At 58.8% G+C, this 20,717-nt stretch overlaps 1 protein-coding gene across 1 annotated transcript in view; it reads left to right on the plus strand.

Moving 5' to 3' along the window:
• Positions 1-20,717, plus strand: part of DYNC2I1 (dynein 2 intermediate chain 1) — a 39,735-nt gene that overhangs the window by 10,844 nt on the left and 8,174 nt on the right. Inside the window, exons 8-18 of the mRNA XM_037049525.1 lie at positions 3,576-3,653; positions 7,509-7,731; positions 8,711-8,813; positions 12,861-12,990; positions 14,003-14,114; positions 14,883-14,968; positions 15,905-16,034; positions 16,487-16,659; positions 17,331-17,493; positions 20,062-20,175; positions 20,266-20,327. Of these exons, the coding sequence (XP_036905420.1) occupies positions 3,576-3,653; positions 7,509-7,731; positions 8,711-8,813; positions 12,861-12,990; positions 14,003-14,114; positions 14,883-14,968; positions 15,905-16,034; positions 16,487-16,659; positions 17,331-17,493; positions 20,062-20,175; positions 20,266-20,327 (1,374 nt within the window). The remainder of the gene's footprint in view (positions 1-3,575; positions 3,654-7,508; positions 7,732-8,710; positions 8,814-12,860; positions 12,991-14,002; positions 14,115-14,882; positions 14,969-15,904; positions 16,035-16,486; positions 16,660-17,330; positions 17,494-20,061; positions 20,176-20,265; positions 20,328-20,717) is intronic.

Consider the following 20,717-nt stretch of genomic DNA (forward strand, 5'->3'; position numbering starts at 1 on the left):
AGGCACGGAGGAGAGATGCTGTGGACTCAGAGAGACTGAGAGTAGGAGGGTGGACGAGAAGCCATCGAACAGCAACTGTCCCAGAGCTCAAGCGGCTGGGCCTGTGGGACGTTGCGTGATGATGCAGGCGTCCCCTCACGGGGAGCGGTGGCAGTTATAAATGACGCACCCCTGACAAGAGAGCCCCAAAGCGGAAGAAGCAGGACTGACGGCATGACCGGAGGACAGGGGGCACAGTGTGTGTCGAGGCTTCAGCATCCTCTGCCCCGGGCAGGCAGTGCGGCAGCGTTTCGCCGTGACAGGGGCAGCTCAGTGAAAGGGGCCATTGTGGGAAGGGACGAATCGCTGAGCCGGCCTCAGGCAGAAGTGGGGAGTCTGAGCAGACCTGAGGTGAGGGAGAAGTCGCACCAGGGGTGACAGTCTTCCTGGAGAGAAGTCCAGGCCGGGCCACCTCACGGCAGAGGCCACCTGATGTGTCACTCGCTCTGAGCCACGAGGCCGAGGAGCGACCTCGTGCGACAGGCGGTGCCAGGACAGAGGCGCGTCAGGTCTCAGCAGCAGGGCTGTGCCTGAGCACAGTGAGGGACGGGGGACTGCACCGTCCCCAGGCCTCGTGTCTGCAGCAGCCCCCAGGTGTCGCTGGAGCGGGCTTGGCCATGACTGTCCGGAACCGCGCAGCGGCATGAGGGTCTCGTCACCGAACCGTTCTGGTTGTTTGTGTGTTGTGAGTGCTGTGGCGGATTTCGGCCTCTGTTATGTTGGAAGGAGAAGTTTTCTCCTTGATAGTTCTCTGAATCCTGTGACACTGTAACACGTGTGCCATCTTTTTACGTGTTTCTTCATTTCGAACATGAACACACACACGGTTTCACATAATTTAGTCCGTACGGCGTGTGTGGTTTTGGTGTGCGCACGTTTTACGTGGTCACTTTGGGGGAGGTTGGGCCGCTCGCTGTCCCGCTGTAGCCACACCGAGGGGAGGATCAGCCGCACCCCCGTTTCTTCCTGTGTAACCTTCTCCCCGCACATGGGTGTGTGTTGGGGGGGGGTTGGGCACGCCTTTCTCTGTTTCACCCCCGCAGCCATGCCGCGGATGGTCCCCTCAGTCCTGTGGGAACTCCCATTCCTAACAATGCAGACACCTCCTCACACTTTCTGTGGGGGGCGTTGCTGGAGTGGGGTCGCGGGGTGAAAATACATGGTTTTGATGTTTTCCTCGTGCCTCCCGATTTCTGTAAGCCCTGGATTGGCATGATTTCTGGGGTGTGAGCCGCATTTGAAACACAAAGTTTTTCTGGCAGTCATGTTAAAAACTAAAAAGGAAGCAAATAATTTTTAAAAGAATTTATTCATTTATCTTTAGAGGGGAAGGGAAGGAGAGAGGGAGAGAAACATCAATGTATGGTTGCCTCCCATGCGTCCCCTGCTGGGAACTGGCCTGCAACCCAGGCATGTGCCCTGACTGGGAATCGAACCGAGACCATTTGGTTCACAGGCCCGCGCTCAATCCACTGAGCTACGCCAGCCAGGGCAGAAACAAAAACAATTTTAACAGCACGTTAGACTATCCATTTCAACAGTATCATCCTTTCAATGTACACTCACTGGAAGACATTACCAGCGAGACACTTTACGTTAACTTTTTTAACTGAAGGAGCAAAATAAAGTGACCAGGAGTGTCTTGGGGCCATTGGACGCCTCGCTCGGCCCACGGTTAGGCGGCAGGTGCTGCGGCATCGGCACAGAGCCCTGTCGGCGGGTCAGTTCTCCGCGTGGGGAGAGCCCGCGGTGTGCCAGCAGGCCTCTCTGACCGTAAAGAGCTCCTCGTCTCCCTCGTGGTGACACACTGAGCTGTCCCCAGTCTTACACAGTGACATCGCAGAGTGTGTCTTCCTTGTACCAGCGACCGCAGCAGGGGACCATCGTCTCCCCACTTCTGAGTGGAGAGGCCGAGGCACCCCGTTGGTACCGCTCAGACCCAGGGCCCGTGCCCCTGCCTGCTGAGGGCAGCCCCTCAGGGAGGAGGGCGGCAGCGCGTGGCGGGCTGTCAGTGCCTGTAGAACCCCCTCCAACTGCTGGCCTGGCCGTGCCGCAGCAGTGAGGGCCCCTCCACGGGGACGCCGGCTGCAAGGCTGGGCAGTGAAGACAGCACGGTGAGGGTCCATCCTGTGTAGGCTCACGCCCCACGCGTGTTTGCTCCCTGCCGCGGCTCCATCACAGCCTGTCAGACTGAGGAGGGATTGGCCGTAACCTGCTGTCTGTGCTCACACTGGGCTGAGCGTCCTTCACCGCATTGCTGGTGGCCTCGGGCTCCGGGCTGGAGGGGAGACCAGGTCCCAGAGCCCGGGACCTTCCCCTGCGTGGACAGGGCCGGGTGGGGGTACCTCGCCTGGTTTTGCAGGCTGGGGTTGAATGGCTAGCCAGGTTATTCCTCCTCCTGAATTTAAATTAAAAAATTTGGGGAGAGTGGAAGAAACCGAGCACAGATGTTAGACAAGACTTGGGCCACTGTCAGGAAGACAGTGCCAGGTCCCAGACCATCTGGGGAACATGGACGACTCCAGGGATTGAGGCCGTGGCGTGGCCGCTCTTTCCAGAACTGAGGGGGAAGCACAAGGCACCTGCTCGCAGCCACCCCGGCGGCTGGTCCAGTGCCTGCCGTGGCTCCACCGTGTTGCATCCCCGCTAGCCCTCGCTGGGCTGAGAAGTGAGGTGTCCCCTGCCTCCTCAGGCAGAGAACCCGGCATGCTGTGTGTTTGCCGAGGGGACAAGCCGGTGGACACGGAGCGGTCACTGGGGCCGCAGTGAGCTCCCACTCGGCTCAGCGGGCCGCGCTGGGGCCCTGAGCAGCGGGGGCTCCGGTTGCTCCCAGCCGTTGGCTGGTGTCCAGCGTGCTTGTTCAGCAGCTGCAGTGAGTGTCCTTGCCATGGTGCGGCCGCAGGCGAGGACCTTCCCGTGGGGCAGTTTTCCTGAGGAAGGGTTCGCTGGTCCGGAAAAGGCCCCCTAATGCCCAGGCTCTGAGGGAGCCTTGGGAACTCCTTGCTCATCCTTGACACCCAGACCAGTGGCCTTAGGGGAACCTGCACAGCTCCCCAGGCCTACAGAGCACCTCCCACTGCAGGACTTGGGGGATCCCTGCTGCATCCCCAGATTGCAGGCGGTGGCGGGGAGTGGAGGCCGCCTGGCATTCCCGGATGGGACTGCACACTTGTGTGCGTGTGTCTGCCCAGGCAGTGCAGACACGGGGGCGGGGGGGGGGGGCGGTCACTGACTAGGGAGCGGCAGCGGCAGAGTGTGGAACTTGCTTGTGAAACAGTGTTTCTCTGTAGCCATCGGAATTAGAGAAGTTTCTGAGAAAGGGTTTGTTCATCAAACTGTTTCCTCTTTGTGGTCACGCTTACAAGTTAGCAAACGCTTAAAAGAGTTTGAAGGCAGGTTGTTAGTTTTGTAAATACTTACAATTTTGAGTTAGTAACTTATTATGAATCGTAGAAAACCTCTGTTTTCTCAATGTATTTGCCAGGTTCAAGTTTGAAATTGTTTTTTTTTGTTCTGTGTTTGATTTTCACCTCTAGGAAACTGAAAAGGAAGACATTGACTTGGAAGATGTTGGAGCTGGTGGCTATGTGGCCAGTGTTGAAGATGATTTTGAAGTAGGTATAAACACTCAAATTTTTCTTGGCTTAAAATAATTTGTTCTTAAACTTAGCTTAAGTAAAGTAACAAGTAGCGTTTCTCTCTCATTTTATTACTCTTAAGATCCCATATCCTTTTGGTCTCGGTCTGTTGCCTGTAAGGGTGGGCTGCAGGCCCACCAGAGCTTACCTGTGTGGTGTCGTGAGCGGTACCATGATCATTAGGTGCACTGCAGTCAAGCACGCATGTACACCCACACGTGTACATGTGTACACACGTGCATGTGTGGAGCATAAGCACACATGTGGCACGGTTCAGGGGGCTCTCCGTGTGCGCAGCTCATGTGGTGGTTTGCAGAGGACCAAACGCTGCGCTTCCCACAGACCGGGACGCAGCAGCGCTGCAGTCAGCAGCCGTCCTCTGGGCCGTGATGGGGGCTGTCTGGCTATTTTGTCTTATCCTTACATTTAAATATTTCTAAGAGTGGTTTGTTGAGGTGATACTGGTTAACAACATCACGTAAACTTCGGGGGGACAAGGTTGTACTTCGGCATCTGTGTGTCTGTCTCATGCTCACCCCCAAAGTCTAGCTCCCCCCGTCCCCACTCACGTGGCCCCTGTGCCTCGTGGGCCCCCAGCTGGTGGACACCGTTCTGCTGTCCAGTCTGGGAGTGTGTTTCTGTGTGCGTCGAGTCGTTTGTCCCTTTCTCGTTTTAGAATCCCCATGGGAGTGACAGCGTGTGGTTTGTGTCCTTTTTGTCGGACTCACAGGACCCTGTCCAGAGCCGTCCACATCATCGCGAGCGGCGACATTCACGGTTTCTGGGCTGAGCGGCATCCGTGGTGTTTGCTCTGTCCTGTCCCCCTGCCGACGGGGGCTCCCGTGTTGCGGCTGTTGCCCGTGACACCACAGCCAGCACAGGGTGCCTGCGTGTTCATGCAGCTGTGCTTCCACTTTTTGGATGACTGACCAGAAGTGGGATTCCTGGGTCATATGGTGACTCTATTCTCAAATTTTCGAGGAACCTGCACACTTTTTCCCGCAGTGGCTGTCCCGGTTCACATTCCCAGTCACGGCGCACAGGGTTCCCTTCTCCCCATCCTCACCAGTACCTGTCATCGGTTGTCTCTTCGATGACGGCCACCCTGACTGGTGTGAGGCAGTGGTCAAATCAAGACCACACCAGTCTCTGTGGTCTTGATTTGCAGTTCTCTGATGACCAGTGACGTTGAGGGTCCTTTCCAATGACTGTTGGCCATCTGTGTGTTTCCACTGGAAAAATGTCTGTTCAGGTCCTCTGCCCATTTTTTAAGCTGGTTTTGTTGTTGTTGTGAGTCGCATGAGTTCCGTATGTGTTGGGATGGGAGCCCCTTGTTGGAAGCAGCGTTCATAAAGGTCGTTGGTGCATCTCTGTTGAAAAATGCTGTGTCTTCTGGAGGGGTCGTTCCCTTGGTGGAAATGTCTGACTGCCCTTTGGCACCATTTCTGTCCCGAATCTGTGTGAGCCGACGGAAGGACAGCTACACCTGCTTCTCTCTGGGCACTGCTTGCTCGGAGTGTCCTCCGAGACACGGCCCCCTTCTTCTGGGGCCATGCCTGTCTTTGGGGCTCAGATGGGTCTCTCGAAGGCAGCGTGCAGCTGGGCCTGTGCTCCAGTCCGTGAGCTCAGCGCGTATGTTTAGGGGACCCCTGGCACATGGGACGCGCCGTGGCCATTCTCTCCTGTTCCTGGGTTGCTCTGTGTCTCGTTGCTTCTTTTCTCTCTTGTTTCTGTTGCTGTTTCAGGCCGGTGGTTTCCTATGATGTTTTCTTTGTTTCCTCTTCTTTAACGTTTGGGTCCCAGCTCTGGGTGTTCGTTTGGTGGCTACCGTGAGGTTGGTGTGAAATGCCTCGGAGGTAAAGTGGTCCCTGTCTTCTGAGCGTGCCCTGTCCTTTCCTTCCCCCGTTTGTGTTTTGTGGTGTGTTCGCTATCAGACTGCAGGGCTACAGTTACCGTAATGCTTTTCTTCCTTAACCTGTGTGTGTAATTGATTAGTTCCCTGTTCTGAAACGGGGTTGCAGTTTCTTGCCTTGTCGGCTTGTCACTCGTGCTTAGAGCTCTGTGTCCCCTAGTCTCTGTCCCAGGCAGAGGAGCCCCTTGAGCATTTCCGGGGATGCGGGTTGTGTGGTGCCGCCCCCACCCCCCCCTCGTGCGTCTGGGGGTGGCCTGTGTTTCTCTGTCTCGGTGAAAGGATTCATTGCTTCTGGCCGCTGGCTTCTCTCTCAGCATTTTGAGTCCGTCGTTCCACAGTCTTCCCACCTGTAGCGTTTCCACTGAGAAGTGCAGTGACGGCTGGTGGAGCTCCTTGTGGGCAGCTTTTTCCCTGTCTGCCTGGAGAATTCTTTATCGTTAACTTTTGACAGTTTTAATACAAAGTGTTTGGGAGAAGGTCTTCGCCCTGAGATGGTTAGGTGCTCTGTGAGCTCCTTGTACTCGAACGCCCACTGGCTTCGCTGGGTTTCAGGAGTCTCTCGGCTCTCCGGTCCCTCGCTCCTGGGACTCACACCACCCTTTCCAAGGGGTCAGACGGCTCTGGTGGGCTCCTACTTTTCTTCTCCACTCTCTCTCCTTTTACCTGGATCTGTTCTAGGTTCCTCTCTTCTGCGCAGTCTGCTCTGTATCCACTGCTCTCTCTTCGTTCTTTGTCTGGTGGACAGAGTTCTTCGGCCCCAGGATTCGTTTGCTTCTTTGTGGCAGTTTTCATTTAGCTGGCCAGGCTCTCCTTTTGTGCATCCCTGCCATTCCCAAGCTCCCTGCGCTTGCTTTCCGAGTTCTCTTGCCCCTTGTCAAGCCCCTTCCTAACGGCCCCCCTAGATCCCGCCATTTAAATCACAGCCTTCGGCAGCTGTCAGTCATTCTGTCGGCGTTTCCTGCTGCCTTGGCTGGGACTCTGCACTTACGTCCCAGCTCCCTAGCCAGCGGTGATTAGAGGACTTTCTTTTGTTCGCCACTAGATGGCGCTGTAGCACACATTGTGGTTTCCTCTCACCTGTGTACGGGCACCTCCCTGTGAGTGTTGAGGTCACTCTAGTCATGAAAATTAACACTGGGGACTAGGGTGGTGGGTGTCCTTGCTGTGTCCAGGTTGCCTCGGTCCCGGGCACTTCGCCGTGGTGGGTGGACATGGTGGGTTGGGGTTTGTGAGCCCCTGTACTCTTCCTTACAGCTGCCAGCACCCTGCACTATAGCCAAGGCCTTCGTGAGTCTCCGCTGCGGTTGGGGGGGGAGGGGGGGAGGTGTTGCATGATTGGGTAGCGACCCTGCTTCTGCCCCTCTCACCCTCTACCGGCCGTGGAGTGGAGGGCGCACCCCGACCCTCCACTGCTGCCGCAGAAACCGGGGCCACAACGCCCAGCAAACTGTGTCTCTGGACACTGCCCGTCCTTCCCCACGTGGCCTGCCCTGCGCATTCTGGGTACCCACCTGCAGCTGAGGGTGCTGGCTCTCTGGGGGGTGTCGGCGAGGGGAGCAGGGACCTTGGCAGGACTGTAGGTGTCCAGCTTATAATTTAGGGAGAGACGGGTCTTCTTACTCCACCACGATGCTGATGAAAATAGTCTATTTTCTCTAAAGTCACTTCTTTAAAAAAATATTTTATTTATTTATCTTTAGACAGCGGGGAGGGAGAGAGGGAGAGAAACATCAGTGTGTGGTTGCCTCTCATGCGCCCCCTACTGGGGACCCTTCCCACAACCCAGGCCTGTGCCCTGACTGGGAATCAAACCTACGACCCTTTGGTTCACAGTCCGGCACTAAATCCACTGAGCCACACCAGCCAGGGCAAGAGTCAGTTCATCTCAGAGTCCCCAGAAACCTTGTCACTGTCTGTAGGACTACGAAGACGACTTCGAGGTGTGTGATGGAGACGACGACGATGATGATGACAGGACCAGTGAGCCAGAATCGAGAGAGAAGACGGAAGAACTTCCTCCGGCCAGAAGGAAAGAGATACAGGACGTCCAGGACGCCATCGATGCAGAGAACGAGAGGGTCGGCGAGCTGGCTTCGAAGCTGAAGCCCAGCAGGATGGAGCCTGAGAGGGACCTGGAGACGGGTGCGTGGACGCGGGGGCCCTGCTGCCTGGAGACCACTTGCTGGCATGGGGGGTCACCTGCCTGAGGGGCTCGGTCACCTTCCTCTGCAGGGGCTGTGGCCAAGGGTGGCTGTGAGCGACGGCCATTGCAGGCGTGTCTTTCCTGTGCCGTCACGTCGGCCTGCCCATCGGCAGCACGGCTCTTGTTTTTTTGTTGTTGTTTGTTTTTTAAGTTTATTGCTTTTACAGAGAGTGAGAGAAGCCTCGGTTTGTTGTTCCGCTCACCCACGCATCCCTCAGTTGGCGCTCATGTGCCCTGACCGTGGTTGGCCCTGCTGCCGTGGCCAAGCGGAGTGACGCTCTGACCAGCGGAGCTCTGTGCGGGGCCACCTGCTCTTGGGTCCTTTGACAGCACTGCCCTTGAGTGTCCACAGAAGAGGCCCAGGAGCGTGGGCAGAACCCAGGGCCAGTGTGGTAAAAGGCTTAGGAACAGGGATTTTCTTCGTGAAATTAGAAATGTGCCTTAGAAATTCTTGGCATCTGGTTACAGTAACGTTACTTACAAAAGTAGGAGTAAATGTTTTAAGTCACACAAAGGGAAAGAGTATGATTCTGGTATAAAAAATACCACAAGACGTCCTTTAGGAGAGTATTAAAGTTACTGTGGGACAATGTGCTGCTTTAAGTTGTGCAGTGAAGTGGGTCGTGATCAGCACAGCCGACCGTGATCCTCCGGTGTTCACCGCACAGCCCAGCCGTGATCCTCCGGTGTTTCTGCAGCTCCGCAGTGGGGCTCGCACGCGCAGCCAGTCTCACGCGCCGCCCGGAACCTCGGGCGAGGCCAGTGCAGGGGCCTTGTCGGGGCTCGTGGACGGCGTCTGCGTGGCTGCCGTTCACCATAGGCCGTCACCTCTGCACCGGCTTCTGGCTGTGTTCCTCCTATTTTTTCTTTGAAAGAAGCTGAAGTATTTCAGCTTTACGAAAAAATTTTTCTGTACAGATGCGAACGGTCCATCTTCCAGAGCCCCCGTCTGCGGAATGTTTGTGGACTTTGCAGCCGCCTCACGTCGCCAGAAGAGTCGGACTCGGGCCCTGAAGCAAAAGTAGGTGTCCTGGGAAGTCTGCAGAAGGTACTATGAGGCTTTACTGTCTTTTCCTTCAACTCGCTTTTTAAAATAGACTCTGTTCGTTTCACTACTGACTACGATCTTTCATTGGTACCGCGTTTCTCTGCGCTGGGCTGTCCAGTTAAGAGGGTGGGAGTGGCCCGGGCCGCTCAGCACCCAGGCCCACTCGAGTCCGGACTCGCCTGGCACGGCTGAGGTGGCTGCGTGTGCGGCCCCAGGTGTGTGGCCCAGACCCCCCCCACCCCGTGTGAATCTCTGCATTGGGGCCTCAGGGCCCGTCCAGTGGGCGGGAGTGGCTTCCGGTCTCCTCCCTGGGCTTTTGAGCTCAGGGCTCCCGGACGCCCATTCCAAGCCCCTGATGACTGATCTGGAGAGTTGTAAGATCTGGGCGTTTGTAAGAAAGTTGTTAGATCAGTTCGAAAGTCAGAGGACGCCGTCTCGAGTCCAGGCTCCACAGCGTTAAACCCGCACGTGACGCGGGAGTGGATGTAAAAAGCACACGCGTCCCAAGCGGACGGACGGTCCAGCCCCTCACGCAGCTCGGTGCAGGGCCTTCCTGAATACTCAGTGGACTTTGCTAAATGAGCAGGTAAGTCTGTAGTCATAAAGTTCACAATGCTTAATGCTAAAAGTAAATCTCCACAGTACAATTGTTATCCTTATATTTTGGGCTGCCCGTTGAGATAGTAAAACTAGTTTCTGCCATTATGGCTAGATTTTTTTCTTGTGATTTGTTTTTTACCTGATTCAAAGCTTAGAAACTAAATTCGGTTTAACACGATTTTCACAAACTTGTGAGCAGTCAGAACTGTGCAGTGCGTCGTCCAGGCAACGCGTTCGGGAGGCGCCAGTGTGCTTCACACAGCGAGCAAGCTGAGGCCCCGGCTCCCGGGTGGGCCCTCGGTCTGAGGACATTCGCGCGTTACCACGTGATGTGCAGCCGTCACACAGGAGGCACTGTGGGCCGAGAATTCTGCCAAATGTTTAAGAAGAAAACTTAAAAAAAATCAAAGGCTGAAACACAATGGGCTGATGATAAGGAGAAGTGTGGGGACACCTTATAGACCTGTGGGTGGGTTCTGGCATTTGTGTCTTTGTGTTGCGGGGACAGGGGACAGCGTAGCCGCAGGGCACTGATACTGCAGGGTGTGATGCGTTACCTAGAGATGGGTAGGGGATAGAGACCCGCGTTACAGTGTGTCCACTCCAAATGCAGTGAAGAGAGAAACGAGTGAGAAAGCACGGGTCACGTGAGTGGTGTTCTCCGGGACAGGGAAGCGTTCCTGAGACTAAAAGCAGAAATCAAGTTCTGTGAGCTGCTCGACTCCATAAACCTGACAGAATTTAAAGGTAACTGGTCAATGGGGAAAATGTACTTGTGAAATGGTAGAGGTTTACGACCCCTGACGCATCAGCTGTTTCTGTAATCCGGTGAGCATAGCTAGGCATCACTAGAGACACACGGGCAGAGGGCAGTTCCAGCTAGAGACGCAGGCGGGAGAGCAGAGGTGGTGGGAGCCCTGATAGAAGGGGTGACACAGGGGTGATGCAGGGGTGACCACATGGTGCTGGGAGGCTGCGGAGCTTGGGGACAGGGGCCCTCCGCGGCGGGGGGCAGTATAGCAGCCCCGAGCTCACACCCACCTGCTGCCCCAGCCTCCACCGGGGGGCCCCGGGCGGTCAGTGGGTGTGGGAAAATATGAGTCTGTCACGTGGCCAGGGAAATGGGTGTTCCAACAACAGTGAGATGAGTTTTTTCTCCAGGGATAGGGGAAGTTGTAAACACTGGTAACACTTTAGTGTTGATGTGAGTGCAGAGAAAAAGCTTGCTTGTGACGTATGGGCTCAGCCAGGCGAATCACAGGTCCGTGTGGGTGGGATGGAGCTGACGCAGCTGCGTGTGGGACTGGGTGACCTGCCACCTGCTCCAAGGACCCTTGGGGGGGGGCGGCGGGAGCGAAACGTGGCGAGGCCCCAGCAGGAGAGGTACTTCACCCAAGGTGGACGTTACCAGGCCAGAATGCTTGGTCGGTGTGTCTTGGGTAACCGTTGAGAGATGACGCAGAGACTTCCTGAGTGACAAGCAGGCATAGAAGGGTTCGCGGAGTAACAATTTTTAAAAAGCGTGGTCAGTCCTGGAGAGGAGAGACGGAGGAACAGAGGCCTGGACCACAGAGAGCAGTGGAAGGACAGGGTCCAGCTGGGACCTGCCGGGCTCCGTGGTGCACATTCACCTGCGCACAGCACAGGTGCCTGCGGCGTCTGGTCATGGCTGCGGCCAAGGCCGTGGAACGAGGCCTGCTGTGTGTGTTATTTTCAAGAGATAAACCTTCCGTATCAGGACCCGGAAAGGTTGAAAAGAGTGGAGAAGTATTCCAACCAAACACTAACTAAAATAATGCCCATGTCACTAGTGACTTTTTTCACCGAAGAACGCTGGAAAGCAAGAAGATGACGAGAAAGTCACTTCATAACAATACAAGGGTCAGCCCTGCAGAGGAGTCCAGTGGTCCAGCCTGCGCGCGCCCGAGCTGGGGCCACGCCTCCTGGCACCACGTGTGCAGGGGTGCACGCAGACTCGGCGCCGTCCAGAGCCGGTCTCTCGGGAGTCGAGAGACATTGGAAACACAAACTTGAAGAACGCAGGTAACAAACCTCAACAACCCACACGTGTGGAGACCGAAACTACCCCTGCAGTTTCTCTGCTGTTTCAAAGAATCCAGAGACAGTCCCTCAAAAAGATCGTGTCTCTGGGCATGGGATTGGAAAGGTAGAGGATGTTTTCTGACCAGAGTGGAATTAAGCTAGAAAGCATTAGTTAATACGTAACCGGGAAATATTCAAGACTGAAAAATAAGTAGCATACTTCTAAAACAAACTGTGGGCCTGAGAAGATGCCGGATGGCAATTAGGGCCGGCTCTTGAGGGTGGTCGTCGTGGAAACAGGCCTTGGTGACTGGCGGGCACGGCCAGAGCCCTCCCGAGACCTTTGGGAAGGTGGAGGCCGCCCCACGCATCTGTCTTGGGGGCCAGGGAAGAAACGGGAAGGAAGAAGAAGGAACGAGATAGGAGAAGATAAGGGCACAATTCCGTAAAATCGAAAGCAGCCAAATTCAGCAAAGCCCAAATGAACTCTTTGAAGACTTTCATAAAATGTACACCCTGGGAAGTCTGGCCAGAGGGGAAAAAGCAAGCCAGACCAAGTACTCGATAGCGAGGGTGGGAAGGGGGCATTGCCACGGCCCACAGACACCAGCGAGGCGGAGGATGGTGCTGCACACAACTCACGTCCCTGAGGACGCCCAGGACACAGCGGCCGGCGCGCCTGCTGCACGTGCCATGGGGCGGGAGGCGGACGCGGGTGGTGGCCGTGGGTGAGGGGCGCCTGCTGCCTGAGCCCCCGATGTGCGGAAGTCCCAGTGCGTGAGCTCAGCAGCTGCCAGGGCACAGCTCACGGGGCAGCGGGTGACAGTGGACGTCGGCCCGCCAGTGCCGGGGCATCTGGGAGTAGTGGGGGGCTGCTGGGCAACCAGACGGGACATCCCTGTGCAGAGGGGAAGCCAGCACGTGCTGGGTTTGGGAGCCTTTTTGCGGGGAGGGTGGTTTGGCCCCCAGACTCTGCAACGTCGAGGGTCTCCTGCACCTGGAGGATGGTGGACACAGGCACCCGATGCACCTGCTCAGGCCCTGGCACAGGTGATGGCACAAACAGGTGATGCTGGTCCAGGTGTGGCTGCAAAGTGAAATGAATCGCTTTCCATGGACGTTCTCAGAACATGTGTCCTGACTTCGTTTTGTGCTGTCTCAGGAGCGCTGCGTGAGAACCACGGGGAGCGCAGGCCCTGACCTTCTCGCATCACTGGTCCTCCCCCCCAGAGACTGCCGAATGCCTCGGCGAGCTCCGGCAGTGGGGCTCCTGGCCCCCAGCCCCGTCGGGCCCGAGGGGTCCTCCCACTCTCCTGCACTCCCCTCTGCATCTCAGTCAATCTAATAACTCTGTCTTGTTTCCCACGTGCTTTGAAGGACGCGCAGCACGAAGCTGCTTCAGCTCCTCGACCTGGATTTCTCGCTCACGTTCTCTCTGTTGGATCTGCCGCCAGTAAAGGAATACGACATGTACATCAGGAACTTCGGGAAGAAAAACACCAAGCAGGTCAGTGCTGCAGGCGTTGACGCAGCTGGAGCCCAAGGCGGGTTCATGCCGTTCCTTCTGCCTCGTGCTGAACGGAGGGGGCTCGGGGATGTGCGGGGGACGTGGGTGGAGGGTGGGAAAGACCCCCGCCCCACGCATGTGTGTGGTCCTAGACAGGGCATGCCCACGGGGGAAAGGGTAGCCATGTGGCGGCTACCCCTGCGCTCTGAGGGCCCAGTGTCAGCCCCGGTTCCCTTGCTCGGGGTCCCAGTGAGGGTGTGACTGTCACCACGCAGGGTCTCCATGCTGTGCACTCGGGGATCCAAGCTCCCTGGAGGTGACCCAGCCTGTCCCGCAGTCTCTGTCCCATCACACTTCCACCTGTGCGCCCGCCCTCTGCCACCTGCCTGTATGCTCCTCGGGGGCGTGCCCCCAGTGGTGCGCACCGAACTCTGGCTCACAGGCCAAAGCCACCGCAGCCCCGTGTGTCCCACCCGGCGTTGGGCTCCTCGTGGTGCTGCTTTCTAGCTGTTAACATGGTGACCATTCAACTTCCCAAAGTCTGAAGCCAGGGACCATCTCTTCACCGTCCCTGCCGTCCCTGTCAGTGCCATCAGGTGACACCCTGGAGGGTCCTGTCCGTCAGCAAGATGCTCAGTGGGGTGGCAGCCCTTCCGCCGACTCCCTCTGCCCCTTCGCCTCCCGCCACGCACTGGGTCACACACTCTTCCCCGAGGTGGGCACCTCGTGAAGCGCAGCGTCACCTCGGGTTGGCAGAGTCGGTGCGCTGCTAGGACACTGGCCGTTGGTGGGCCGCATGGCCATGCTTGACCCAAAGCTGGTTGTGTGGGGGCTTTTCAAGAACCCGGGACACGGGGGCTGTTGCGAGGGGCAGGTGCTTGGGTGACAGTCACTTATGCCCTAAGCAGGGAGACTGCCGTGCATAACTTCTAGTTTTCAGTGTTTCTTTTCTGTAGCGAGTCCTGGCCCTGGAGCGGAGGCCCTGTGCTGACGCGGCGCCTCTGTCTTTCAGGCGTACGTCCAGTGTAACGAGGACAACGTGGACCGAGACGTGCAGACGGAGGAGACGGAGACCCGGGCGGTGTGGACGCAGCACCCAGGGGAGGGCTCGGCCGTGTCTGGGGGTAAACAGCTCTGCTCCTGTGTGCCAAGGGTTGGATTTCTCCACACCATGTTCGGTGTTGCGTTCCTGCATTTCTGTTTTTCCTTCTTCTTCTTTCTCTCGGGGGTGGTGGTCGGTGCCTGACGAGGCCGTACCGGGCACTCCGAGCACGGCAGCCAGACAGGCAGCCTCCACGTGGACAGCCAGTGCCCGAATCCTGTTCTGCATGCACGCAATTCTCCGTCCTGTGCGCGCTGAAGGCCACCTGCCGATGGCCGTTGAGTCTGAGGAAGGGCCCAGTGTCCCTCTGCGCCCAGGGCAACCCTACCCTGAGACGTCACACGCCGACACGCAGCCCTCATGCCTGACCGGCGCTCTGACCGCGGTGGCGGCAGAAAGAGGCTCACAGTTGTGAGCTCCTGCATTGCGTGCGTTAGTGGTGGTGTCAGTGGCGTCCCAGCTGGGACCCTCGTTGTGCCCGCCCCGGCATCTCACTTGGTGCCTTTAAGTAGATTCTGTTCGCACTCTACAGAGCAGGGTGCAAGTGGCTGAGTTAAATCGGTCAGGGCGGCGTAGGTCAGTAACATCGTATGAGGTGCAGGTGTGTGCACCCCCCAGTGCACCTCCCTCTGTCAGGTTGCAGGTCGACTCGAGAAGGTCACTGGTGGGCCCAGCGACCAGCATGGGGCTTTCCGAGTGCCCCCTCTGGGTCCCAGGGCCCGCCCCTCTGACTCGAGCGAGGCGTGGCTGGCAGAGAGCCCACCTGGCCATGTCCTGCGGCCTTTTCTAGGGAGCGAGAACAGAGGCCCCTGTGCTGCGGACGTGCTGAAGATCGACACGCCTCGTCTGTCCAGCTTCCTCCGGGCGGCCTGCCAGGTAGGCCCGGGGCCCGAACCATCAGGTCTCTCCAGCTCTGCGGGCCGCCCGCCCAAGTCCCAGGCCCGCACGGCAGCTGCTTCATCCTGCAGCGAACACACTGGAGAGCACACCAGGCTGGCTAGGCAAACAGGGTCCATTGGTGTTGAAACTGCAAACCTGAGGATTCTTTAAACCAATTGCAGGAAGTCCTAGAACTGCACGCAGAGACGAGGGAGTAGCCTGGGGCGGCCATGTGCGTCCACAGTCAGTTCCCACCGAGCACCTCCTCGGAGCCCCCTGACCCACCCCCCGCCCTCACGCCCAGACCGCCCCATGAACGCGTCTGCCCGACTCTCTGGGGACACGACCCTCACCTGCGGCACTTCTAGGACCATCAGTGGAGGGTCGGGGCCGCCAGCCCCACGCGTGTCGCAGCGGGTGTGTGAGGGCCCACTTGCACGCGCACCGGAGGTGGCCTCTCCTCTGGGGAGCTCCTGGGGGCTGAGGGGCAGGCCAGGACAGATGGCGGGGGCAGGGGGACAGAGGGACAGAGGACCGGCAGTGCTGTGGGGAGATCGCCCGGAGCCTGCAGTGTCCCAGACGGCCCTGAGACAGCTGCGGCTGCCGGCTCACTGTCCGTCCGTGGCCACCGTGAGGCTGATGGTGGTGGCCCTGGGCAACGGATTTCCTCGTCCTCTCAGTTCAGCAAACTCTGCCGTGAGAAGCAACTTATGCTGTTAACACCGGCTCTCCCGAGGCACGGGTTTCAGGGGAGGCCGCCCTCAGCTTCTCCTCGGGGCTGACAGACAGTGTGGTGCCAGCCTGCCGGAGTCCGTGGTGGCTGGGAGTCGAGCGGCTGCTGGGACGCGGCTGAAATGAGTGGGCGATGACGTGTCTGTCTCTTGTGAAGGGGGCGGGGAGGGCTGGCTGAGGGCTGCTCCCTGTCTTTGGAAGGTGGTTGCGGTTTTGCTGGAAGAGGACCGTGTGGCGGCGGCCCCCGGCCGGGACCCCAGCACGCAGGGTGGCACCCTGCCCCTCAGTGCCAGCTCCTGTCCGCTGAACACCAGCCTGCCCTTCCTGCAGCGTAAGAGCCGACAGGCTGCTCAGACCTGACCCCACGTGTCATGCCACTTGACTGGACAGACAGACAGAAGTGCTGTGGGTCAGACAGCATGAGCTGGTTGAATGGGGAGCGTGCACAGCGCGTCGGACGGAGCTAGCTCTCAGGAGGAAAACGGCGTGGGCTGGGGAGGGAGCGCGGTGGCAGGCGGTTACTGTCCCCGAGGGAGGGCCCGTGTCGGTGGCCTGGCTCCAGGCCTTGCTGTACCAAGTTTGAAGGATCCTTTTTAGCAAGACCACAGGGTAGTTTGGACCATGTCCTGGTAGAGCTGTGGTTGTCGGTCCCCAGGGTCCAGGCCCGTGGAGCCTGGGAGAGACCCCGCCTGTTCCCTCACCTGCGCGTGCTCCCATGTGCCGCGTTGACGTGGGCCCGGCAGATCACCGAAATGCAGAAACACCATCCGTCTTTGTCCGCAGATCGGACCGTGTCCTGCCTGCACGCCTCTCGGGTTCAGAGCCGCATGGTGGTGTCTGTGCACAGTCCGCCCGGAAAGGCCTTTGCCGCGCCGCTGGACAGCAGACATGTGCTCTGCGTGTGGGACATCCGGCAGCCCTCGGGGCCACAGAAGATCCTGGTCTGTGAGTCACAGGTACAACTCGGGAGAGCCGTGGGGTTAACGGGACGGGCAGGCGGTGTGGGGCACGGGGACGCAGGATGGGAATGGACAGGGCCCTTTCTCTTTCCTGCCGGCCTGCCCTGCCCTGTCTGTGCAGGCCTGTCTGTTGACTCTAGAAATCGTCGGTTTAAGGACGAGCTCGCTGGGAAGCCCAGGCCACACTGGGAGTTGACTATGCGCGTGGCCCCGAGCGTGGAGGTGCTCTTTGCTGCACCGTGTGGGTCCTGGACAGGTTAGAGGTCTCTCAGTGGCCTGAGCCTTCGGTCCCCAGGCGTATGTGTATCCCTGCCCCTGGTTCACAGGCCATGGTCTGGGGGCCACGCAGGTCGCCCTGTTGATATGCCCCGTGACCTCCAAGTTCTTGATTTCCACCAGAATGCAGAGAAGAATAACTTGGCGGGCGCTGGTTTGGGGGGCTGGAAATAATGTTTGGTGACATGGGTTTTAAACAGAGAGACAGGTGGCTTTGCTGACGGGGCTGCATGAGGCCATGGAGCACACAGGTGCCCGGCCGTGTGTGACGCTGCCTGCTTTCCCTGCAAGGAGGTTGACACTCAGACCCGACCACCTGACGCACCGTGCAGCTCCCGGCAGGAGGGCACAGGGACACGTGGGAACAGAGAACCGTCCGGGTGTCTCCCCAGGTCACCTGCTGCTGCCTGAGCCCCTCCAAGGCCTTCCTGCTGTTCGCGGGGACTGCCCACGGCTCGGTCGTCGTGTGGGACCTCCGAGAGGACGCTCGGATGCACCGCTACGTCAGGCTGAGCAACTGCTGCTGGACGTTCAGGACGGCGACGTTTTCCACAGGTCACTGAGCCCGCGGGCATCTCTGGACCAGTCGGGGCGTGTGGGGGTGCTGGAAACGCCTTGGCGTTTACTGTCCGGGTTCCAGCCCGGAAGGTGGGGTCTGACCTCTGAGCACAGAGGCGTTTGACCAGTGGAAGAGCAGGAATGCCTGCAGGGGACGGTGAGCAGGCGGCTGTGTCTCTCCCGTCACGTTCGTGGATTCCGATTTGTTGGAGTGACATGTAGTTTTAAGTTAGCTTAAGGTGTGTTGGTGCATGTGCACCCAGCTTAGTTAACTCCACCAAGGGGACGGGAGGAACCAGAACAGCTGGACTGGCCAGGATCCTTGGTTAGACCCGTCAACTCTTCATGCCAGGCGGCCACAGCTGCAACCACAGCCCCACACAACCACAGCCCCACACAACCACAGCCCACCAGCCACAGCCCACCAGCCACAGCCACACTGTCCACAACCAGACAACCACAACCACCCACTCATAGTGCAGCCACCCCCCGCCACTTAGCAGGAGCTCTTGTTCCGGGGCTTTCTCTCAGTACTTCCCCGGNGGCTGAGCAACTGCTGCTGGACGTTCAGGACGGCGACGTTTTCCACAGGTCACTGAGCCCGCGGGCATCTCTGGACCAGTCGGGGCGTGTGGGGGTGCTGGAAACGCCTTGGCGTTTACTGTCCGGGTTCCAGCCCAGAAAGTGGGGTCTGACCTCTGAGCACAGAGGCGTTTGACCAGTGGAAGAGCAGGAATGCCTGCAGGGGACGGTGAGCAGGCGGCTGTGTCTCTCCCGTCACGTTTGTGGATTCCGATTTGTTGGAGTGACATGTAGTTTTAAGTTAGCTTAAGGTGTGTTGGTGCATGTGCACCCAGCTTAGTTAACTCCACCAAGGGGACGGAAGGAACCAGAACAGCTGGACTGGCCAGGATCCTTGGTTAGACCCGTCAACTCTTCATGCCAGGCGGCCACAGCCGCAACCACAGCCCCACACAACCACAGCCCCACACAACCACAGCCCACCAGCCACAGCCACACTGTCCACAACCAGACAACCACAACCACCCACTCATAGTGCAGCCACCCCCCGCCACTTAGCAGGAGCTCTTGTTCCCGGGCTTTCTCTCAGTACTTCCCCAGCATCGTTCGTTAATGCCCATCTCACCCTCCTTCCCAGCTACTCGGGCACTCGAGGGGCCTGGCCACTTGCACCGAACCCAGCCGGCTGTCTGTCTGTCCTCAGAGGAGCCCCCAGCCCCCTGTGGTTTGCGTCTCTGCTCTCCCGCCACTGCTGGTCAGTCCCCTGTCTGCACCTCGCCTTTCCCAGACGTCAGGTACTGGGAGTTGTGAATTGTGCAGACCACGGGGTCCGGCGTCCTCTCTCTGGTGGTACCTTCATGGCTCACAGTTTGCACCCCCCTGCTGAGTGGTGTTTTCATTCCAGAAACCACCCGAGTGGTTGGTCCTTCCGCCGGCTGGCGGATGCCTGGTTAATTCCTGCTGGTGGACTGTGGGCCCGTGACAACACAGCCACCCCATTCTGTGCTCGCGTGAGGCGTGAGCTCCAGGAGCCTGCGCCCTGGGTGGCCTGCCCACTCGGGTCTTGTACACAGTTCACGTTGGTGTCTTCCTTTCTCGCTGTTTCGTTCTGATGGCCCTGTGTGTGTTCTGGCTGCCAGTCCTTCACCAGACATGGGCGCACAGGCCTCTTCTCCAGGCCCTGCTCCCTCCTCGTTCTCCTAAACTCTCTTCCTGGCCAGCCCGGCATGAAACTGTCTGGGCGTGCGTGTCTCACACACACACACACACACACGTGTCTCATACATGCAGGGAGCAGCTGTTTCGGTTTGGTTCTGCCTCCCAACAACAACTCTCACCCTTGCTGGGCGACGTCGGCCCGCCTGGGACTGTGTGAGCGCACCGGAGCCTGCAGGGCCGAGGCTGTGGCGAAGGACGCGCCGCCCGCATCACTGATGCAAGTCGCCCGGGGTCCAGGCTCCGGGGAACGGGGGGCCTGTGCCGCCCGTCAGCAGCAAACCTGTGGTCCCCGCTTCACGTCCAAAACGGGCCATCCTCCTCTCAGCCTCTCTCCTCAGCTCAGCCTGGCTCCCACTGTGTTTCTCGCTGTTTTGTTTTTTAATTTTGTTCTCTGCCTCCAGTTCCAGGCATTCCTGTGTGTTTGCCTTTCACGGTGCCGAGACGTGGGGTGTAGGTGGACCTTGGGTTTTCTGTTCCGTGCCTGTTTGGGGGGAGTTCTCCTCACTGGAACACTGTGTGTGGTGTCCCTCCCGGCATCCTGTCCTGGGGGCTGTGGGCCAGCCACGCTGCATCCTTGGGTCTGCAGTGTCTCTGACAGGCGGGGGCTGGGGGGGGCAAACCGTCTCTCCCCGAGAGTCGTCTGTCCTCATGGCCCCTCCCACCTGCAGACGGGACAGCGGTTTGGGGCCCGTGGTCTCTGCCACGGCCACATGTCACTTCTGCGTGGTCCTTCCTGGGGGTCCCGGCAACACGTGTGTGTGCCCGTGTGGCATGCGCTGTGTGTCTGTGGCGTGCTGCTCACGGTGGGCCCTGTGCCTTCCCCAGACGGCCTCCTCTCCTCCGCGGGCCACCGCAGCCCCCTCTGCGCCATAGAGCCCATCTCGGCGTCCAGCTGCAAGAAGCAGAGTCTGGTCCTCTCGCCCTTCTCTGCCCAAGAAGGTACGTGACCCTCCTCTGCCACACGCCTGTGCCTCCGTGGGTGACGCGGCTCCTCACTGACCCGTTGCTTCCTCTCTCCATGTGTGTCAGAAATGTCGGGCTTGTCGTTCCACGTCGCGTCCTTGGACGAGAGTGGAGTTCTCAACGTGTGGGTGAGTGGGGCACACAGGTGCGGACCCTGCGCTCCTGGGCTCCGGGAGTGAACCGCACGGCCGGCCGGCTCACTGAGACCGAGCTGGCCAGCAGGGGGCGGGGTGGGGGGTGATGGGGACGTCAGGGCACGTGGGTGTCGAGGCGCCTGCAGGGCCCTGTGGGAACAGGGAGGCAGGCACAGCAGTGACAGGCGGCAGGGACTGAGGAGGTCACTGGGCCCAGAGTGGCTCAGGGTGCTGGTGCCACCCAGTCACTGAGGGACAGGAAGGGGCGGAGGGGGGAGGGGAGTCCCGCTGGTTCCGAGGGCAGTGGTCACCCTTGTCAGTGCAGCAGGGACATCTGCCGCCCCTGAAACAGACGGCCGTCTCCGTCTGACCTGCGCTGTGCTC

Source organism: Sturnira hondurensis, unplaced genomic scaffold (genome assembly GCF_014824575.4).
Source record: "Sturnira hondurensis isolate 20B ecotype Veracruz unplaced genomic scaffold, ASM1482457v3 Scaffold0006496, whole genome shotgun sequence".
In the NCBI taxonomy this organism is placed as follows: Eukaryota; Metazoa; Chordata; class Mammalia; order Chiroptera; family Phyllostomidae; genus Sturnira; species Sturnira hondurensis.